At 39.2% G+C, this 15507-nt stretch overlaps 1 protein-coding gene across 1 annotated transcript in view; it reads left to right on the forward strand.

Annotated features, from left to right (window-relative positions):
- Positions 1 to 15507, forward strand: part of NCKAP5 (NCK associated protein 5) — a 380696-nt gene that overhangs the window by 349647 nt on the left and 15542 nt on the right. Inside the window, exons 17-19 of the mRNA XM_063161631.1 lie at positions 1702 to 1838; positions 3314 to 3443; positions 5998 to 6185. Of these exons, the coding sequence (XP_063017701.1) occupies positions 1702 to 1838; positions 3314 to 3443; positions 5998 to 6185 (455 nt within the window). The remainder of the gene's footprint in view (positions 1 to 1701; positions 1839 to 3313; positions 3444 to 5997; positions 6186 to 15507) is intronic.

The following is a 15507-nucleotide window of genomic DNA, read 5'->3' on the forward strand; positions in this document are numbered from 1 at the left end:
TGATCTCAAACAAGGCTCTCATTACTTTACTACATCATACAAACACATTTCTGTATATGAACATAAAGTACCTGACTCTCATTTATGAGCTATATGTGTGTTTAAGCTGTAAAACAAGAGCTGACAAAGGTATAAAAGGACTGGCAACCCATCAAAGCTCCAGAAAATAACTCTGTATTAGTTAACAGTTCCATTGAAGTCTGTGCATTTTTTATAAACAAACATTGACTATTTATATAAGTTTTTTGAAGGCTCTGGAGTTATTAATATATATTTTAATAGCATTAAAAATCATGTAGGATTAACAATAGGGAAATTTTCATAGTCAGCACAACAGATACAGCAGAAAGCACAGTAAAAGTGATTGGTTTAATGCAGAAGGGTATTGTTTTATCTTGACCAAATGCAATGTCACTCATTTATTGAGGTTGTGGTGATTAGCACTTTGTCAGTCCAGTTACTGCTCCTGTAGAAGTTGTGAGTATTTAACTTGTATAAATCTGTGTCCCTCTATAAGAGAGATTCTATGTAATTAGCATGTAAGGTTAAATATCAAGTTTGATCTTAGTTTAAGGCCATCAAATATATGTTCTGCTAATGAGCTGACATATATTGAACCATATATAGGAGGAAAGAAGCCTCTCTTATATGTCCATAGGATGCATAACAGAAGTTTTCTAATTAAACATCTTAGAATTCAGTTGACTTAGTGCAGTATTGTAGTGGCATAATAGGCTGCAAACACACTTTGTATGCTTTATAGCAGACTCCTTTGCTTGTTTCAAATTAAAGCTAAATAAAAGATATTTTAATACTTATTACTTTTAAAATAGGTGCACTGTTAATTAATGGTCCAGCTAAGAAGGATTCAGAAGAGAAATCTTAGTTATAGATTACGTGCTGCATGCTTGAATGGCCACATGTGTGACCTCAATTCAGCAGTGTGTTATAGAGTAGAGCCCATGATTAAACACTGTCATTATAACAAATTGAACAGAAACTGCAAGCATTGAATTGCTTCATAAGAAGTCAGTAGCAGTAAGATTGTTCTGATCTTAATGCTAATATTCACTGCACCAACCTTGTAAGGTTTGTATCTTAATTAAATTGTCATGAAGAGATGTTGCAAAAAAGTAGTATACATCAGATGATGGGGTCAGCTCATTCTTTACCTAGACTATCTTCATTCAATTCTTCTCTCCCTCACTTCCTCATCCAAATTACAATTATCACTTTATTTCATATGCACCATATATCTTCTTCGATGTTTCGATTTTGCATAGTGGAAATATAGCAAACAAAAAAGCTGGCTTTCTGCTAGAAAGGTACTTCCAATTATATTTATATTAAAAGATTGTTCTCTAAGAACATGAAATAGCAGAGGAGAGCCTACAATGCCTAGAAGTAGTTACTGAGTGTTGTTTCTCTGTTGAAAGGGTATATATTTTATACCTAATGAAGGGATTTAAATTCATGGCTTCCTCTTCTCTTTTTAACTGGAAAAGAATTTGGATGAAATTCTGCTACTTTACTTAGAACTATTCCAGTAAGTTAGTAAGTTCTTCCTTTGAGTAGTAAAATATTATTGGACATAATGAAAGTATCACAATTTGCCCCCAGCTTTTACTGAATTATAATTGACACACTATCATGGAGATGCTGATGAGACCTAGAATTTAAATAATGCCTCCCTTAATTCAGGAATAATTAACCTTGCAAAGCAAAGTGAGCAAGAAGCAAGTTCTGTGACCTCTGCCTCGTTAGACCACGCCGAAGAGATTGTAGAAAATAGAGAAGTTCTTCCAGAGTGGGCCCCCAAGAAAACTACTAAACCAAAGGTATAAAATGAGTAGTGGCACCTCTTAAATGAAATGAGTACTGTGGCCAGTGTTGAGTATCAGTGTTTTAATATGTGTGAAGAGTAACTAACAATCTAACAGCTGCATTTACTTCCTTACCCTTCATTCACTCTCTCATTATTTATCAGTAATAATAATACAGCATCTAAAGGTTCTTTGTCCTCCTGGTTATAAACATGTTTTAATTAAAATCCTCTCAGGACTTTTAGAAAAGGAAATGGAGATATTTTACCCCATTCTTCTCTTCCAGAAAGCTGATCTTGTTTGTTGCTTTTCATGAGATTGGGATGGTTTTTTTTCCCCAGGACTAGGTTTCCTTGTCTGTATGTCTGTCTAGTATGAGAGTTTGAGAGGTGCTATGAAGTATTGTGAACAGGAAAATACTCTAGAGTATGTTCCCAACATGTATGTACTCTAACATGTTTCTGTGGGGTTTTGGGACTACAGCTGACATGCAATGCTGGGAATTCCTGGCTGCATGCAGGGATGCTCAGCTCTGCTTCCCTCTCCACAAGTGTGTGATTCCTATCAAAAAATGTCCTTCTGCATCAGTTAAAAGCTGCAGCATGGATGGAAAGATGGGGAAATTATTATCTTATTATTATATAATTTTATTATTACCATTATTATTAGTAGTAGTAGTAATAGTAGTATTATCCCTCTTAGAGAAACAGAATAAAATCTCACTAGAGCCACCAGAGTAGGGGTGGTAGGTGGTATTTATACATGCCATCACCCCAACACTATCAGGCCTGGCTTCCCCCTGCCTGGTTTGGAGGGTTTATTGTACTGAGCTGCTGCTCCTGAATGCCTTGAGCCTTCAGGCCTTCCATGATTAGAAGATGTCCAGAGCTGTCAGTGTTCCTCTCTATTCCCAGAAGAAAATCAATAATATTGCTTCCTGGAAAGAGCTGGCAAACGAACCACCTGGGAACTAAGGGCTCTCCAGGACTGTAATATAAATATCAGGATAAGAGATAGGAATTTAGGAAACAACTAGGATTTACTGGTGTAGAAATTGTCCACTGGCCATCCTCATTGTCTCTAGAGTTGCTTGCAGCAAACTATTTGTGGTGTGATAATTTTGCATGTTACAACTATACTGTATTAAACATACTTGAGAACTACTAAAACTAAACTTGCTGGACCCAAAAATTACCCCAAAATATTGGTGGAATCGAAAAAAATGTTACAGTGGGGGGGGGAAAAAAAAGTTAAAATGTGGATTGCTTCTGCCAGACTGTCTCAGGGGGTGTAGCAGGATAAGAATGGATTGTTTCCCCCATGTCAGACTGATGATTACTTGAAGCAGGCTGGTAATGCAGACTTTCCCAGTTGAACTACCTGTTTATACTGCATGATGAATATAAAATGTTCTACTCCCAGTATAATCTTCAGCATTATTTTGATATTTTTGCATTTTCTGACTTGCTGCCATGCCGTTCTTTGTGTAGGACACAGCTCTAAGGGTGTGCACGTACTCAGCGAGCAGCACTGACAGTGAGGCAGAGCCAGAGTACAAAACCAGTTATTTCAGAGCTGCACAGGAGACTCTTGTGGAGCTAACAAAGAGCAACAGACAAGGTAATTGAAAATTGGTACATAAAGATGTATGTCCCTCATCCCCACACTGACTCAGCAGCAGATGGTGTCCTTCATTGAACTTTCTGTCTAGATTTCACTTTCTAACCCCAAATCTTTCTTCAGTCTAATTTTCCATTAACTTTTTATTACCTTTTTCTTTTTATTATGTGTACATTCTTTTTCCCCCTCTTCCACAGTTTTTGCTAGTGGGGGCTTAACTTGTAGGTTTTTAAAATGTAGACCTCTGTGGTGCAAATAAAAATAATTACATTATTACAAAATTGAAAGGTGACTATAAATATAGTTTTCTTTTTTTTTTTTTTCTTTTTTGTTATACAGCCAGTTGAAATAATGCAGTGATGAAGGCCACAGTTTCCCAACCTCTGTGTCAAGGTGATGTTGGTTGTGGTGCCACAGTGAACTCTCTCTCATTTTCCTCTCTGTATATATTGCAGCTTTCACGTGAGAAAGCTTTTAGTGAGAATTGACGGCAATTCGGAATTTACTGAATTCCAGTAGATAAAAACACATTAAGTGAAGTTCTTGAGATAATAGTTTTCTGTGTGTTTAATAACCTGGGAAATTGCTGCCTTGCCTCCATCGCCAGCCTGCTGTGCTCGGAGCCACCTTCCCGTGCAGATGTGTGCCCTGGGGAGGGGAGGGCAGCTCTGTCCCTGTCCCTGCAGCCCAGGGGTCCCTGCAGCTGGGAGTTCTGGCCAGGGCCTGGAGCTGATGCCCTGAGCAGCCCCAAGCTGGCCTGGCACAGATCAGCCCCTGCAGCACCATCACCAGGTGAGGATGATGGCACGGAGAGCAGCACAGGCGGCTGCACACTGGGCTCTTCAGTGTCTCCTGCATTTGGCATTTTCAGAGCTAACCCACTGCCTGAGATTCCATGGGAGAGAGCAGAATAGCAAGCTAGGATCATTTATTTACATTAGTGCTGCAGCTTTGTGGGTTTAATCTGTAGAAAATATTGCAAGTCATTTTAGTCAGCCCATAAACACTTATTTTTACAGATTTTGCTTTTTACAAAGCATATTTTAATGCAATAAATATGTTTTTTAAAAGAAGTAAATAAGCTTTTTTTCTTTCCTGCATTCATCACAATTTGCTGAAAAAAACCCCTTATTTTATCATGTGTTAGCAGTTGCATTAAATGGCAGCAGATTCCAAGTTTAATGATATCTAAGCATGACTTGAGGTGACCATCTTACATAGAGATTCATTAATTTTGTGTATATGCCTCCCTTCTGAGCCAGTAAGAGAATAAATACATAACTGTGATTGAGACAAATAGAAGATTATGACACATTACTGCAAAAGTATTTCTCCTGTGCTCATTCCTCATAGTCAGGGTTTCTGTGCTGTGCTCTCTAAATGCTGTTCTCACATGGAATTAACAACCATACTTTATCCCATTCTGTGTTCAAAGGTCTCAGTGTCTTTATGCACTTTTGATATAACCTCAAAACGTCCACATGAGGCTGGGGCAGGGGCTCCAGCAAATCCACAGAGAATATTTTTATATGAATAGATAATTGCATTTATTAGCTAAATCCCCAAACTCACTGGGTGCACAGTTATAGTGTTGGAATGATTTTCATTTTCCATTTATGAGCAGGGAACAGAGAGACTGAGTGCCCAATGCAAAGGCTATTAAAAGTCAATTATAAGAGTTTTGTTGATTTAATGGGCTTAGCATGAGATTCCCAGCACATTGCCCAATGTTAAAGAGAAGGTCAGTAGAGTAACAGGGAATATGCCAAATATTCCAGATCCTTCTCTTCCAACCATAAAAGTGTTTTGATTTCAGTGTTATAAATTGGTTCTACCCTGATGTGATTCTGTTAGAGGCATTGGAGGCAGACCTTCTCCTAAGGCTGTAGGTTATAAGGCAGTGTTGAAGTTTGTGTAACAAGAATTGTGAGGAAAGAGCTTAATGTTCACATAAACATCTGTCTCCTGTGTGCTTTCATGAAGCTGCAGAAAATTCCCCTGGTTTTATTTTGTTCTTCTGAATGAGTTTTCAGCCTTGGACTTCAGAAACCAGGGCTTTATTCCTAATGTTGTTGTGCTACAGCAGGCTCTGGAACAAGCACCACTTTCTTACCTTACTTGTGTATTTTTATGCTGTTGTATTCATTAACTAAAAATGTAGTGAAAAGGAAAAAAACTCCCAAGTGCAGCCAAACTGAAGGGTATGCTAAAGGAACTTAGCACATCTGCCATGTAAGTCTATTAAAAGAGAAGAACATAACCTTTCTGCAAATAATTAAGTGAGAAGATCTCCCAAATTAACCACCTTGTCTATAATTTGAAAAGAAAGGAAATTAATTCTGTCTGTCTCATACTATCTCCTCCTGCTCAAACATTTAGTGTGAACAGTCCCCTGTATATGCATTGGAGAATTAGAAGGCGGTATTTTTAATGTTTCTATTGCATTGAATTTCAGATACCTTAAAAAACAATTTAAATACATTTTACAATTGTAAAATTACACTAAAATCAATGTAGACTGGCATAAGGATATTATTTGTTACATCTCTTGCAGCTGTGCAGGAAAAACAAAGTCAAAGAAGGTCGTTTTTGGGGAACCCAATGTCAATATTGGATTTGTACCAACACAGTCTCTATGGCCACTTTGGAGAGGATGGACCTGAACAATTGGCACATTACAGTTTAATTGAGCAGCTGAGTGGAGCTTCCAGTAAAGACAGCAAGACCAAGGAGAGCCCAAGTGTAAGTTACTGTAATTTTTGTATTATTTCTCATTTTGCTCATTATTATTTTTACTTCCCTTTTGTTTTATTCCCCAGTGTGTCAATTGATTACTAAAACCAGGCAGACTTGGAAAAAACATGACCTGCAGAAGAGTAAAGATCTGAGTATTTTTAGAACAGAATGTTACATTTGAATGCTCACCTGTCACAAAATTAGACTTACAAAATTGACAAGTAGAGACAGGCTAGTGCTTGTACTCCACCATTAGTGAGGAGCTGAAATTTAAAGCTAGCAAGTAAACACAGGATTTATCTTTTAAGGCTGCTCCTCCACATATAATTAGATAGCTTATATAGAACAACATGGATTAAATTGCTTAAAACTCTGGAGAAGTATTCCTGAAAATTCAGATGAAATTATGCTATGGAAATCACCTATCTTCTGGTTTATTCTGAGATCTTGGTGTCAGATTTGATGGTTTTAAACATTATTTTGATGAAGACCAGTCCTGATCTGATGATTTGACCTTAGTGCTAAACAAAAAAAAATTTGTGTTTTCCTCTTACTTCATGTGAATCCACTCCCTTTTCTGTGTCTGTGAGTATTGAACTGACATCACACAGTCTCAGCAACCCTGAAAAGGAGCTTTCCAACCTCTTGTTCTCATGCTTTCTCCTCTCATCATCTCACTCCCTTCCCTCTCTCCTTTCATCTAACAAGCCAATTTCTTTGAAAGTAGAGACACCCAGTCATGACCCAGTGCAATCATTTTGCTTCCATGTTCAGTCAGTTTCCCCAGCTCTTCTTTTTAGATTCAAGCTCTTTCATTTCTGTGCGCAGCACTCAGCCCATTTGGGGAGTGTTACACTATAAACAAAGGTGGTAGCAGAAAATAAGGAATGAGCTGCTGGTTTGAAATTTACTGGTGTAGTGCATAAATGAAAAAGAATTTTTATCTCTCCCCAGACCCCAGTTTTCAGTTTCAGGAAACGACTGTGCCTTGCAACTTCAGAGGTGATTAACCAAAGTTGGAGTCTTAGAGCTTTCAGGAATCTGGGCCAAATATGCAGAAGGAATATGAAGAACAAAATGGCAGTACTCCTATTTATTCCAATTCTTTTGGCATCAAAGTCCCTCTTAACTGAATATTAAATTGACCACAAACTTCAAAAGAAAAATCCTGAAATGTATGTGCCTCATTTCCCAATCAACCCAATTTCATTAGTACCCAGAATATGATTCCATTTTAATATATGTGGGTCATATTAGAAAGAACAATTTTAAATAATCTGACTTCATAGTTGGGAAGGAAAAAAAAAAAGAAAAAAGGGCAGCAGAAGGTTGTTAAAAATGTTAAAAAGGATATGTGCAGGAAAATAATTTGAGCATCCACTTAATTCCTCATCCAGAACATCCAGAAATTCAGAGCTTAATTGGAGATGAATTATATATGTGCACATATATATATATATATGTGTGTGTATATATATGAAAAAAATGCATAAAAATCAGTTCTGCCTTCTGAAGGCCAAGGTCTTTTGCTATTAACAGAGCAATTAGATTTGGTTCCAGTATAGAAAAGTGACTCAGAGTTGCAACTACTTTTAATTAATTCTTTTCAGGAATGCCTTGTATATGATGTCTCTGCAATGTGCCAAATCAGCCTCAAAACCTAAAGAAAGCCATTGAAGAGGCCTTAGGATCCTGTAAAACTCCATCATTTAACCAAAAGGCATCAGGTGTAGCTCAGCCAGCACCAGCATTTTTCATGCATTATGCTGGGGAGCTCTTGAGTTTACTTTTTAAGGGTCTGAAATAGCTCTCCAAACAGCATTGCCTCTCCCTGAACAGCAGAAGCTCAATAAAGCACTAGAGATTTGCCTATTAGTATTAAACTTTTCAGAATGACAAATGAGAGGAAGTAACCATGAAAAGCAGGTTGCCCTGAACTCCTTGTTTGAAACAGCACAGCAAATTTTTCTGAGCTGCAGTTTGTCCAACAGGAGAAGATCCACAGTCTGTTTAAATCAGAGCTGTGTGATCTGCAACACTACCCACAAAAAAAAAGGGGGACAGCAGAGACAGAGGCACTTATGGCCAACAAATTAAAAAAAAATCTAGTTGTATAAATTTTGGGGGGAGAATAATGCAGAATATTTGGTATTTTGAAAAAGGAAAGCGTACAGGCTTTGAATTTAATTCCCAAAAGGCAAAAACCAAAGATGTGCATCAAAAATGGGCAAAATGAGTTTACAGTGCTTGTGTGAAGAGCAAGTGTGCTGAGCCAGCCCCTGAGCCCATTGAGTGGGGCCGTGCAGCTCCAGGATGGCACTGGGGCAGCCTGGGGGCTCTAATGAGGCAGGAATCTCTCTTAGCCCAGACCTGGCATTTGATTTGTCTCCTTCACAACCAATGCATCCTCCAGCATTGCCTCCAGAGTTTATACACAGCAAATTTCATCAGCAAAAAAAGCACTGTACAGGAGCTCCAGAAGAGAAGCAACTGATGGGCCATTACTGTGATAAAGGGACACTGCAGGGACAGTTTAAGGAATCAAAAAGTGCTTTTAGACATTGAAAGGAAAAATACTTATTGTTACAGTCTTAAACAGAATCCTGGTTAAATTTTCTTGGCATTAGGACCAATTTTATGTTACTTTTATTTTGACCTGAAAAACATATTCTGAAATTATGTCATCCTTTGGCACACTGCAGAATTTTGGATGAGAAAAGCAAATCACTATTTCAAAGAGAGGAATAAAATGCATTGAATCATCAGCAGAAAACTTTCACTTAAATTAACAACCATGTGTATTTTCCTCATGTAAGATTTTCCAAACAAGAAAAATTCATTTTAAATATATCAAATGAATTATTTTTTATTTGAACAGTAACTTCTCTGGTTTAATACAATATACAGCACCTGATCTGAAGTCCACTGCAGGCAGCCCATGGGAGACACCCTGTCAGTGAAACTTCACTGAGCCCTGCATTAAACAGCTGCTCCTATTCCTTGCACCCTGGGAGTGCCCTGAGCACTTTGCCAACATCATGACCATGTTTATGCAGTGAAAAAATTATTTCACATTTCATCAGTTAATTTACTGCTTAGACTTCATAGCTCAAGTGACTTTTTTCTTACAAGAATTCAGAAAACAAGATGAATTTCCATTCCCCAGGCTCATTGTTTATTAGCATATTTTATAATCAAACAGGAACCATTTGGAGAAGTAACTGAGTTGGTCAAAGATTTTATAACTTAATCATGCTTGTGGTCCCAAAGAATTATGGAAAATATGTTTACTTCTCTGTCCTTAACCAGCTATCACATAGTTTTCTGTAATAAAGCCCTTCTTGCTCTCTTTGTCCCTATTGCTCAATTTAAGTCACCATCAAGGCTTGCTTGGGATTTCAAGCATGACTTGAGAACTTTAAAAAAAAGATCCCTTATGGAAGGAATTGGTACCCATCAGAAGTTTCTAATTCCTCTTGTTTTCCCCCAGTTGTGATGAGATACATAAGAAATCTGACATTTCTGGCACAGTTACCTTGTTAATGGCCTGGGCACTTGAACTGGGGGACTCATTTAACAAAGGAGTTTTCTCTGTGCACTGTGAGTTATGGCCACATCCACCACACAGGGCTTGGGTGTGTGGAACAGATGATTCATGAATGAAATCAAATCCCTGTGCCTGGAAATTCAAGTAGACATTAGAGAGAGCTGGCAAATGCAGGTCAAGGAAAAATTAGAGATGTTGCTGCTGTTTAGGCTGCACTCACAAATAGGACTGACCTGGCAGCATTCCCAGATAAACTCAAGGATTTTACAGCTGAGTGGGCTGATTGGGAGTTAATGCTGTATGATTGACCTGTTGTGCTCACATCCTCCTATTAGCAGAGAGAATACCCACTAAAGCACTGGAAACAAGAAAAGTCTGGTAATTGCACAACACTTGCCATCCTCCAGGATCTCCAGGCATTAAGCTGATAGCAGAGAGGCTGTACCAGCCTTGCTGAGTTACAGCATCACTTAGAGCAGCCCTGACACCTCTGCAGGCTGCACTAAACAAGAGTGAGGGGGAAATAAAGAAAGGCCTGAGCTGCTTCTCCTTGGGGCTCATCTGCAGAGATCAGTAAGACTTGAGCTGGGTGTGAGCTGGCAGCACACTGGGTACTGTGCACCTCTTTAGGCAGATCTTGGAGAATGTGCCAGAAAAGTTTGTGTGCCTGATTCGGGTTCTTTGAGACCCTTTCTGAAAGTGCCTTGCTCTCTCTGAAAGAGAGAAGCTCTTTGGCTCTTGAATTAAGTCTCTTTTCAAAAGGAGTCTCCATGTTTGAGTATCTGAAGTAATTCTGAGGAGACCATGTGCACTCTGCTTTCACAGAGAATTAATTTTTTTTTTCCCATTATCAGATGTGCTTAGGGAGGGATTCTGCTTATCACATATGGAAAAGCCTAAGATAATGATTTTGGTCCAATTAGCACTTGGGAAGAGCTCTATCCTAAGACTTTAAACTGGAAAGGAGGTGTTGCCCTGGGGAACAGCTTTCCTCCTTTCCCTGACCAGCAGCTGCCTTATCCTGAATACCAGACTTTCAACCCAAAGTTAAAAATATGAACATTGCCCCAAACTTTCCTCTGTGGGAAACTTAATAAAAGTCAGCTATTGTAGTTACCATTTGTATTTGAGAGTGAAACCACATCTCAGGGCACACTCAGGTGAACACTAAATAACTTCTTTCCTTTTATTTTCATATAACATGAACACCTGCAGCTGGGGCAGCCCTGGGTGATATTTTGCTGGGCCAGCAGGATCTGTTTTGCTCTCTGGAAATTGGTGACACCTGTGTCATGTTACAGCCAGAAGAAAACAGCAAATGCTCCTGAGGACCTTGGTCTTGGCTTGTTTTGTACAATGTGTGGGTTACTGCAAATATAGAGTTTGAAGCAGCTCTTAAAAATTATTATACCAGAAAGTAATGGAAGGTAGAGGAGGTCCCTTGTCAGTAAAAGAAATATTCTAACGGGCTGGATCAAATACAGAAATTAGGTGATAGTCGGTTTCCATGTACTAATTGCATATTTCAGTTTATTTCATATCAAGCACAGAAACCTCATCTCCTCTTTGCTATTTTTCTTGTCAGGCTTAAGAGAGAGGAAGATGATGAGGTGGGGAGGGAATCAGCTTTATTTGCTCTCCTAGCCCTGATGAACCTGGGATATTAAGCAAGAAACTGCCACAATCTGTAGATTGGAAAGAAGTTTGCAGTCTCATTCACCCATCTTGGGTGTTTCAAGATCTTTGTTTTTCTTTCAAGTAAGGAATGAACATATCAAATCATTGCATGTGTTCAGAGAGGTGATCTAGTAAAGTAAACATTTGGTGGTATGTTTATATTCAGCACCACCATGTGATCCCTGAGTGTGGCCTCATGGGGACCTTTGAGCTGCACATTTCCCAATTTTGTCAAAATTGCCTCAATAGGATTTTCCCTCTGACAGGCTTGAGGCTGCCAGATTTCCTGTCTGTGTAATCAAGGGGTTTGATTCTCAGATGAGTGATGCAATACTTGTGCCATCAAAGCAGGGACTGTCTGAGTAATTGCCTGAGTTGATGTAAAACCCATTGTCAGGGGAATTATACAGGAGTGTTTGACAACCCAAGTGACAAAAACCACAGGAGCATGGTCTGATAGGAAAGCAGATTTGACCATACCACCCATGGGAATAATGCAGAATTAAACTTATTTTTTCTAAGCTAAAGTCTGATTTGCTCATATTAAATTAGAAATAGGCTAAGACATCTGCAGACATCAACAAATCACTTGTATCTGCATGTTTTTTTCCCCCTCCACAGGACAAGTTCACATTCTAAGATCTGCTTCCAAGCCTTATATTCCCAATGAGGTCTTTATTGTTTCTAATACCTTGCCATCAAAGTTGCCCCCAAAAAATAAAGTGGAGAGACAGCAAAACAAGCAATTTGAAGCCTAGCTAGGCAGTCTTCTGGGACCAAAGCCTCACTTGACACACATCACTTAAGAGAAATGTTGTGTGGTGTGGAAGAACATCCTTGCAGCCAGCCTGAGGAACTGGCTTGGCAACAGTAAAAAGCTGCAGTTATAGGAGACTCATTTCTCTCCCTGTGCCTTCTAGGTGAAACTGCTGAGGTTTCTTATGCTGCTGGGAGCTTTAGTAAAAAATTATGCAATGGAGAGTGGCTCAGCAAGGAGGTTGATAGCATTCTCCATAACTTCCTTAAGTTTTTAAAAGGCTTTGGCAACAGAAAACATTTGGAATGCAGTGTCCACAGGAGAAAATAACTTTTTTAATGGTATGCAAGGGACATTTTTAGGGAAAAGATAACCCTAAAAAAAAAAAACTGGAAGCTGCTATCTGCTGAAGCAGTTCTGCTTCTAGCATTAATGGCCTCAGTAGTTTTAGTGCTGTGCCACCAAAGCCCATTCTGACTAGCCCTCCAGCTGGTACAAAGGCTATTTTATGTTTGGGTAGTGTATTTATGGGCATGGGTAGGTGGTGACATTTTAACTCAAATATCTTTTAGCACATAGTTTTAAGAGTATTTGGGTATCAGTGAGGGACAGAAAGTCTTTGGCATAGGAGAGCAGGCTGTGTGGCATTTAAAACACATGGTGTGCAAGGCTAGCAGGAGAATGGGTTGGATGTGAGAGAAGATGAGAGAAGATGTGGAGAAGTGGGAACAGGAAATCCAAGGGCTTCAGGCATTGCTGGGCAGGCGGGTGCAGTTCCAGTGGCTCTGGCACAGTGTCACCAAGTGCTGAGCATCCCCAGTGATCTGTGCCTGTGTGGCTTGTCAGCTGCCAGGTGCAGATGTCTGGCCTTGTGATTTAAAGCTAAGATGTCCCGTGGCCACAGCTGGAGCCTTGTGCTCACTGAACCCCTTTGGCCCTGTAAGGAGGGGAGAGCTTTGCCCTTTCTGAGTGGAAAAACCTGATCACTGGAGCAAAAACCCCATATCCCACCATCTCAGCAAGTAATTTCAAATTACAGAGGGAGCTTGTCTTTTCAGCACGAGGGAGCTGCATAACCACCTTACCCACTGGCCCAGATGTCACAGAAAGGCCTGGAGTTCATTTGCCAGAATCACTGAGTGCTGGCCCAAAGCTGCTCGTGTGCAAGTGCCCAGAACAGCACAGAGCAGCAGAGAGCAGCACAGAGCAGCTGTGCAGAGCTGTGCAGAGCAGCACAGAGCAGCACAGAGCAGCTGTGCAGAGCTGTGCATTTCCAGGCTGTGTGCCCTGTCACAGCTCTGATGGCCTGGCCCCCCAGGTCATTTCTCAGCAGGGCTGAGTAGCTGCATTATCAGCAGGGTGTGGGTAAGACCCTGATACATCCAGTTCTTTCCCACCTCTCTGCCCACTGCAGACACATGCCCAGCACTCATTGGAGTGCCTTTATAGTCCATTTGCCTTTATAACTGGAGATTACATCTGGATTTCATAGGCACAGGGGCTCTTAGGTGGAAAGCAGGAAGATCCTTTAGTCTAATAAGAACCAAAAGTACATACAGAATAAAGGGATAATTTGCTAGTGATTTCCCCGAGTGGAAAATGTTCTGGGCTGTTTTTCAGAGGTTTGACAGATGGAGCTGATGTGATTTGCAGCATGGCCCAAAGTGCACTCGTGTTTCTGCCATTTGTAGCCAGGCATTCTTCACTCTCCCATCTCTGGAAATAAAGCTGCAGGTTTCATTTCTCTCACTGTAGAACAGGAATATTATAATAATACTGTGGGCCAAAATAGAATTCAGGAGACATTAAAAGCAACGAATTATAAATATTAGTAAGCATGTGAGATAGTGTAATTGTTGTAATGATATTAGTAATAAAAGAAAAAGCTGAAAAATAGATTGTATACCATAAACATTGGATTGACTCAATCAAGATGAGAGCAGTAAGGCACAGAGGTGTGTTCAGTGAGCTGTTTGTTTTCTGAAGCTGGAAAATGTTTTGACTCCAAGAGGACCATGTGATTAGCAGAGTTAAATGACATGAATAAAGGCTGTAATATTTTTGTGAATTGTTTTTCCAGCTGAAGCTTGTCTTCCCCATCTATAACAGTGATGTTTTGCATAAAGCACTCAAACATCATGCAGAGAAGGGTGGGAAATGACTGATCTTTTATGTGAGAGTTCTGTACCAAGGAGAGTACATGAGGAATAAGTTACACAGATGATGGCAGCAGGAATTGTGGCAATATACTGAGAATATGTTGGCAAATTATTTCTATTTTTAAGAGGACGCTTTTTCTTTCCATATGCACATGACAATAATATCCTAATCAATGTGGTATTTTATGTCAAATATTGACTAAAAACATATTGAAATAATTTTTTTTTGTGTTTAGAATTTGTTCCACTAGCTGTTTTCCTTTCCCAAAAGTGATTTGCCTTTTATTGAAATGGGAAGTTATATTAGATTTTGTGCACTATGACACATGGACTCTCTATAACCTAAAGGAAAATATTGGTAAATATTTTTTGCAAGTTCAAACTTTATACTTTATAGCAGGTCCCAAAGTGTAATATTTTGTCTCTTTCTATATTTTATAGAAAGATATCTCTTTCCATATTTTAGGCCCCAATACACGAATTGCAGGCTTTTGCAGCATTCATATTAATTTAATGAAAAGCAATGTTTGTATTTGACAGGAGAAAAAACCATGGTATTTAGCAGATTTAGCAGCAAAAAGTGACACAGGGAACATCGGGAAATGCACAAGATGTGGTTACATAATTCAGATGTGTAATTATCCTTCACAAAGGCTAGGAGTGATTCCAGTTTCCATAGCACATGTCAGGGTCCTGGCAGCCTGAGCTGCTCATCATTCCCTGAGACACAACCTGGTGGCTCTGCTCCCATTAGTGCCACCTTCTCTCATTCTCTCCATCCTTTGCCTCCTCGTTAATAGAGGGCACTAAAAATTTTACCTACTGTAAAAAAACTGTAGCCTGAAGAACTTCTCTTAGCTACTTCAGTGTTAATCTCAGCAAATCAAACCCCAAGTGATTATTATGTAAAAAATTGCCAGTCAAACACTTTAAAGTGATTTTTCTGACATCCTATTACATATGCACATATCCTATGGGTTACTGAATGCTCTGTAAAGCAAACTGTAAAACAGGGTCTCAGATGGGTTTGGGAGGATGAAGAGTAAAGCAGAAGTGGGTGGAAAAGAAGAAATTAAATATGAATAGTGTGTGTCGCTGTGGATTATAAAATTAAAATATTAAATATGCAGTAATAGTCTATGATATTTCTTCTAACAAAAAAAAAAAAAGTTACCCAATTGGGAAACT

This window comes from Melospiza melodia, chromosome 8, assembly GCF_035770615.1.
Source record: "Melospiza melodia melodia isolate bMelMel2 chromosome 8, bMelMel2.pri, whole genome shotgun sequence".
In the NCBI taxonomy this organism is placed as follows: Eukaryota; Metazoa; Chordata; class Aves; order Passeriformes; family Passerellidae; genus Melospiza; species Melospiza melodia.